The sequence below is a fragment of the Fulvia fulva genome, chromosome 11 (genome assembly GCF_020509005.1).
Source record: "Fulvia fulva chromosome 11, complete sequence".
Lineage (NCBI taxonomy): Eukaryota > Fungi > Ascomycota > Dothideomycetes > Mycosphaerellales > Mycosphaerellaceae > Fulvia > Fulvia fulva.
In genome coordinates, this window is record NC_063022.1 from 1,313,003 (window position 1) to 1,320,497 (window position 7,495).

The following is a 7,495-nucleotide window of genomic DNA, read 5'->3' on the forward strand; positions in this document are numbered from 1 at the left end:
AAAGGCTGCTGGGTGACCTTAGTCATCTGGTTTGGGCTTGAGGCGCTTGGTAGGGTTCGAGGAGCTTGGTAGGGCTGTCCTCAAAAGTCCTTATTTGCACTCCTCGACGGCTTAGTAAGATTGTGTGACAGCAGTATGGCGGCGCAGGAGAAGGCGTGGACGATTGCAACGACATCGATACGATCAGTGCTAAGTAATCACCACCAGATATTTCCAGACAGTGATGCGACTACGAGTCGTCGGTTCTCACTGGAGCTAGACTGGCACCGAATATCTGCGCGAAACTGATCACAAAGCAGGACGGCAGGTCAGGAGAGGTGTTGACGATCTCGACGATGTCAATCAGCTCTGTGGTACTCACTCACGACTTGCTCAGTCAAGACAGTAATGCGACTTCAAGTCGTCGGTCCTCACTGGATCCGCATCGCCTCCGAACATCTCCGCGAACCTGCGACCAAAGCAGGACTTCCAGTGATGTGGAAGGTCTAACCACGTTGATTGTGACTCCGTGCTACTGGGACCCCGCCAGCTGAGTCGACACAGTATCGCGACCGCGACTGCTCCGTCCTTATACGTCCCATCGCTCTTCTCGACATCGCCGGTGAACGGGGACGAGCAGTCTCACACTCACTTGACGGCATCGCATCGCACGTCTCCCTGAACTGTGTCATCTCAAGCTGGTTTGATTGTCTCGATGCACTACTTCCACCCCGACCACACGTGACACTGGCAGCATGTGGTGAAGTGCCAGTGCATGATGCGAAGCGGGTCGTTCCGATGCCGAGAATGGATGGGGAGTGGGCAGCGCATCGAAACCCGGGACTGTGGTCAAGTAACCAGCCCCGTCGAGCGTCCTGTCACCAAAATCAACGACACAGTCTCCATCAGTCCATGAAGTCCGACAATACCCGTAACCCTCGAATGGCTCGCATTACCCAGGATCTGGACGAGCACGAATGTGGTCTACCATATCGGTAGCTGTAGAAACCTTGGTGCTGTGAGGTTTCGTTGCCGTACAAGGCAGCAGACCAATGACACAGCAATCAGTGCGTAAGCAAGGTCATCGTTGAGCTGAGACGAAGCATTCCGCCGCTCAAGCTGAGGCATGGGCGTACTGTCGTCGACAAATCGATTTCCGAACTGGCTCACAGCATCGCGTGCTCGTAAGATGATCCAGCTTCGCTGCCAGAAAGACGGGTCCATGGTTTGCGAGTGCCTTGCGCGAAGAAGGTCTGTTGCTCACTGGGCTACCATCGATGAGATGAAAACTCGAACTCGCATCGGTTGCGTTGACCGTGCAGCTCGCTTCGATTGCAGATCCTAGAGTCCGCTGGACTGTGTCGTTGGTGGCGACTTCGTTGGGCAGGGAGCGAAAGGTCGTTGCTAAGCGACAAGAGTGGTCCGAATTGTAGAACACGACACCGCTGTCATCGGATGGATCGTAGTAGATGGTCCATTTGCATGGAGAGGGAAGGTTACTAGATCGTGCTGGTCAGAGGCTGTACCAAGGCCGAGAAAGAGCGGACAATCTCACCCAACTCGGATTCTCTGCAATTTTGTTCCTCCTGACTTTGTGTCTTGTGGGGAGTCTTTCACATTGCCTTCATCGGCAGGAAAGTACCCAGCTTCGCTCGTGACTCGTTCGCCAGGAATGAGGCACAGGTACTCGTGACTGTATTCAAATATCAAAACTTACGTCCGCTGATGGAACTTGGATTCGAGGAGAAAAAAGGGACGTACCTCGTCCAACTCTTGATCTGCACCTCACTTCCTGACCTAATTACCGGCCCTTTCGACCGGGGCTTCTTCGTCTTCCTCTTGTTCTTCCTCTCTAGCGGATGGTCCACCTCCACAATCCACGGATACCTCTCCGCAAAACGATCCGCAAAAAGTACCCTTTCCGAGCCCTCCACTTCATACTCTTCTGAGCATGGTCCACTCTGTGCCCACACCATTTCGTCGCTCCAGAGAAAGCCCGCACCTGGAATATAGAGGGTGTACATCTCCTTCGAATCGATTACTCCCCAAGGTGTATGGCGACTGGGTATGGTGGTAATACTACCGAAGGGAGTAATGCTTCGCCGAGCTTCCGGAAAAAGGTAATCGAGATTGTAATTGCCACCTGCTGCGTCTTCGAAGAAAGGCAGTAGGTAGCCTGTGATAAGGAGGGACAGCGTTGGCCAGAAGAGCAGGAACATGAAGATTCTGGATGAGGCTGAGAAGAGGAGGGTTTTCTGTGATCCTCGTGTCAAACGTACTGCCCACCATAGCTAGTCTCCATCCCATCGGAGTCGTCTTCGGCTCGATGGCACTGCAACGGACCCAGGAAGAGGTTTCGACAGGCGTTGTAGCCCGAGCTCCTATGATCGGTGGACGAAGTCTCGAAATCCTTCTTATCGCCGCAGCCGGACTGGTCGTCAGCCCAGGCGACGTGGACTTGTACTCGGTAGTCGGGGGCGGTGGTCTGTTCGACGTAGCCGAAGTTGTTTTCGGCGCCGACGACGCGAGCGTTGTCGCAGAAGCCGGCTAGGGAATATTGTCAGTGCTACTCGGCTGCAATTTCATGGATGAAGGATTGGACATACTCGTAACGTCGACATAATCATCGAAAGTGAACCTCTTACGGTCTGCACAGTCCTTGGGACTAAAGCATTCAAATCCTCGGTCTTCATTATTAGTAGTTGTACCCGTTGGTGCTGGAGGCTCGGTACACGAAGTCGTCGTAGGCGCATCACAGAGAATCGCGCATCCAGGTGGATCGGCGACATTCTGGCAGCCTGAAGGCACGTTGCAGGTGCTCGTGGGCGATGCAGTTGTCGTAGGCGCGTAACAGAGGACCGCGCAGCGAGGTGGATCGGCGACGTGTTGGAGTTCCATTGACCAGGGTGGACTGTTCTCCATATGCCACGGCGCAAAAGTTGTCCGGTGAATTCTCAGGGATAAAATTGTCAAATCCCGCCGGGAAGTCAACACAGTAGACGATGCGGTTGAGGTTCGGCAGGCTATAGTCTTGCTTCACGCTGTTGAGGAACGCTTTGAGGTGGTTGGCATGGGTTTGATTCTCCAGGTGCAGCCCGAATCTGCCGCCGGGTATGAGACGGAGCGTGGGGACGTTGTCCCAGTTGAAGATTCTATCGCCGGTGGGATTGCGATTAGGATTTCCAGCGCCAAAAGGATATTCTTCGACTTCGCAACAATCCAGCTTCCAGCCTCCCTTTGGAGTACCAGACTTCCATTTGAAGTGGCCTTTGTGCCAGGGTTCCGTCTTGTAAATGCTGCTGCCAGTAATATGCGACAAAATAGACGTCATGCCCCTGTCTTGAATGGCCGATTTGGCATTGCCACACACACCCGGGAATAGGTCCGGAGGGCACGTGTACGTAACGAGACACTGCCCTTGAGCCGGCCGCCGTGGATCGCTTGCAGGCTGAGGGCAGGAACCGCCCTGTCGTTTAAAAAGAGCACCGAAGGAATCACTCGCATCATGTAACAGATTCGTTAACATGCCGTTTGACTCACGCCGTCGTAATTTGGCACCACTGCCAGTAGGGCAGCACTGCTGATCGCTTTCGAGCTGGTTCTGCACGCTCTCCATGTTATTGTCAATGCGCTGTTGGCATTCGCCCGGCTCCATCGACCCATCGCAGCTGATCTGTCCGGTTGAAGCATCAAATACTGGGAAATTGCCGTTGTCGCGGAGACCGGTGGATATATCGATCTCACACTTATCTTCCTCATCGGGGTCACTGGGGGCATTGTCGCCTGGATTGTCACTATCAGAGCCAGAACATCCAGGACCAACACAGCCACCTCCTCCAGGACATCCGACCCCGATGCAGTTACACTGCGGACCAATACACGGCAGTTCTGGCGAGCAGAATAATATACATTGAATCACGCAGCCAGTCTTACAAAGAGGGCCAGGTGGACCAATGATTGGAGTGATAGATGGCGGACATGAGCCACACGAGGTTGGAGGTGGAAAGATTCCATATGTGGATGATGAGGTCGGCGTTTCGGTGCTGGTGGGATTCCCAGCCATCCCGGGACTAGAGGTGGTTCCAGGAGTCGGCCTTGTCACCGGCGGATATGGTCCTTGACTGTACTTGTAGGTGATACCCGGGATCGTGATCGTCATGCCATCTGTTGTGTAGACCGTGGAATCCTGGGTCAATGTGACCGGTGGAAGAATGACACTGCTTGTCAGGAAGATGATGCTCTGGTCAGTGTCGGTCCACTCCACGTTCGATACCGGAATCTCTGTCGTGGTCACCGGCGCTGGCGTGATGGTAGTCACTGTATAAGAGTTAGCCAAGTGTAACGAGAAGATGACTGTGGTAAGACTTGCCGGTGGTCTTCGAAATATAGAGGGTACTCGTGACGGTGCCACTGATCGTAGTCACGTACGGCCAGTAGTCAACAATCGAAGACGTGACCGGGGCTGGGGTGATGGTGGTGGTATACGGCAAGGTCCATGGTGGGAGCACGAACGTGCATGGTGGCTGGCAGGTGACTTGTGGGTTAGGATTCCCGTAGATTGATGGATCGATAGTCACAACACCGCTACCGGTACCGTTGGTGCTGTTGTTTCCACCGCTACCTCCACCAGCGTCGCCGGTATAATTCAAGTCAATAGCCTAATTCATCAGTCAGCCATAGTATCTGGAACAATTCCAGTGCAGTACTAACCCAATCGGACGTCCCTCCCAGTCCAAGGCCTCGAGCATAATCACTTCGTCGATAGTACGTTAAGCCCGTCATCCACGAGACCCAATTGCCACCGTAGACCAGAATATCCCCAGCTTCAAGAGAGTTATATTGCTGAACATCATACTCGCCGCCATTGATGATGTTGCGGATCTCCAGGTTGGCAATATAGCCTGGTGTCCCGGTGCAATCACCAGGCTGGGCACCAATTGACGGGCCCGTGAACGTGCACTCCGCGGTGTAACAGCTGGGATCCGTCATCTTGAAGCTACGTCCGTACAATGGCTGTCCGAGCATGATCTTACTTGAATCGACCTGCGATACTCATTAGTCTTGGTTAAAGAATAGAGTGATCTGACTATCGTACTCCTGCTTTAGTAAGCATTGAGAGAGCGGACTCAGTCTTTGTCTGATTGATCTGCGACCTGAGACAGTTGCCATTAGGGCAGCCGAGGTTCGTGAAAGTGTTGCCATGATCCCATTGCCTTGACTTGTCAGCGCGGAACTCAAACATACTTGTCGACAGACAGGCTCACCCATGCAGATCGTAAGTCATGTATATAAAATAATCGAGCAGATCGCCCAATGCATCAGCTGGAAAAGCCTTTAGGTAGTAGAGCGAGGCCGGAATAGCGATCGATATAGAGTATGTGCTTGGGAGTGCGGCTCGCAGGAGTTTCAAGAACTCGAGATAGTTGTCTGCACTGTCGGGCGAGTCGGTTGGGAGTGGTTCACCTTGACTATCCGGAGCGCCAGGATACTGGGTATTCTGTTAACGATGGTCTGAAAGATTGGACTCGTTTGTAGCTCAGCTCCCAGTCGATGTCTACACCATCAAGTCCCTCGTCTTGCACGAACTTGGCGATATTGTTAGCAAAGTTTTGTCGGTTTTCAGGGTTGACGGCGGATCTCAAGACGTCGAAGCTGCTAGGCTAGACATTGTCAGCTTCCAAACGCAACACGAGACTGAGAGATAACTCACCGCGGTCGAGAACTCCCAGCCACCGAAGGACACGATCTTCTTAAACCGAGTCTCCTTCTTGAAGTCCGCCCATGCATCCTCGTAGGGACTGATTGAAAGCTGGAAGCTATCGCTCAGATCGGCGAACGCCCAATGCACGATAGTGTATCGGTCAGGAATAGAGGCGACAGACAAATGGTCGCAGGGTCGCTCAACGCTAAAAGCCTCATAGTATCCAATCCTCTCAAAGGTGGAGGGACTGACGCTAGTAATGATGTCCGTGCCGCAGTCGGATATACAGCCGTTACTACCAGGCTGAGCTGTGCCAGGGTTTCCCGTGTCGCTAAGGAAAAAGTCAGTGACGGCGATTCTATAGCGCTTTTGCTTCTCGACCTACGCTGGATTGGGCGTGCAAAAGTCCGATGTCATTCCACACTGGCCAAAGATATCATAGCATGCGTTCAAAGGACATTGGTTGAGATTAGTCCATCCAGACACATCCGACGTCGGCTCGGTGTCATCAACTTGGGGACCACAGACCGCATTTGGTACTACGGCTGGGAAAGGTGGTCTACCCGTGCTGAGACAGATCTTCATTCCAAGAAAGACATTGCCACAGCCTTGCCCTCCCCAAGTGTCGCGATTGCGGTCCTGGATGTCCTCTACGGTCATGCTGTGGGCATCTGCGATGGCTTGGCAGTAATCTCCTGACTGGATTGTGTAGGCGGAGCAAGTTCGATCAGAATTAGGCTGAGGAGAAAAGTCGGGGGGTTCGCCCGGCGAGCAGCAGACGTACTGGAAAAAGTTAGATTGATACATCCATGGAGGCCTGGCGGGGAAGAGACGCACCTGATCGACTTTGAGGGATGTACAGAAGTTACCGCCTCCATTGTAGGACGCGAGCTCATCCTGCGTGCACCCGCATCGTTCGGCCACGGCATAGCAGCCATCACCAGCTTGAACTGCAAATAACATCGTTAGCGGTGTAAACATATGAGGATTCGTATCATACCTTGAGTGTATTTGCAAGTATCTCTCGCATGCAGCGAGCGACCTTGCAAACCATCGCCATCGCTAGTCACGGCATCAGGATCGACGGAGACTTCCGTCCCTGATACCGTGCTGAGTTCAGGTCCACTCCAGGCAGTCTTTGAGTCCCCATTGACACACTGGGCCTCGTTCCAGCTCCTCAAGGCATCTTGCACGGCGACAACACCACCAGCGTTGGCAACAGCAACTCCAAAGTACTGTGGACTGCTGATGTTCTTCGTCTCACTGCAGGTCTGGACAGCCAGCCGCTGCAAATTTCCCTGACCGATTCGATCGCTGAAGCCATCGAGGACAACACCAGCACTCGCCTTATCGATTTGAGAGCCAATGTACATTCCAGCGACAACTGGCCACTTTCGAGCAAAGACGAGCGTTGTGTCCGATGTCGTGGCCACGGCGTAGCGTTGTAGTGCCTGAACAGCGTCTTGTGCTGCTGATGCCTCAATCTGGCCATCTTGCCAGGCGGTGAGCGTCAACTGTGGAGCGGATGGAGCTGTGTCGTTGACAGCAAGGTTTTGTCGTCGATTGATATTGCCTCCTTGGTCAGAGCGGTTTGTGATGTTGGCGTAGGGATCCGTGATGATCGTCCCACCTGAAGCTGTACATGCACGGAAGTAGACGTGAGTGTTGGGATCATCGATCTTGTTGTAGATATTGGTCTGGAAGACAACAGTCCCGCTGCAAGCATCCAGCTGTCCGAAGTCGTGAGAGATGAGTATTATACCTATAGGACGCCTACCTTGAAGCCTTTACTTATACTATAATAAGATTAACGTG

General features: G+C 53.1%; 2 protein-coding genes across 2 annotated transcripts; both read right to left on the reverse strand.

The window, feature by feature from the left end:
* Nucleotides 1-2,731: 2,731 nt before the first annotated feature.
* On the reverse strand, nt 2,732-5,263 carry CLAFUR5_12898 (Killer toxin subunits alpha/beta; the record flags this gene model as incomplete). The annotated part of the gene is made up of 5 exons (XM_047912046.1): nt 2,732-4,296; nt 4,349-4,637; nt 4,690-5,022; nt 5,075-5,192; nt 5,244-5,263. The coding sequence occupies 5 exons, from the start codon at nt 5,261-5,263 to the stop codon at nt 2,732-2,734; spliced, it is 2,325 nt and encodes a 774-aa protein (XP_047767999.1).
* A 184-nt stretch (nt 5,264-5,447) lies between these two features.
* Nucleotides 5,448-7,053, reverse strand: CLAFUR5_12899 (Killer toxin subunits alpha/beta; the record flags this gene model as incomplete). Its single annotated transcript, XM_047912047.1, has 4 exons — nt 5,448-5,639; nt 5,690-6,038; nt 6,066-6,630; nt 6,681-7,053. The coding sequence occupies 4 exons, from the start codon at nt 7,051-7,053 to the stop codon at nt 5,448-5,450; spliced, it is 1,479 nt and encodes a 492-aa protein (XP_047768000.1).
* Nucleotides 7,054-7,495: the final 442 nt, after the last annotated feature.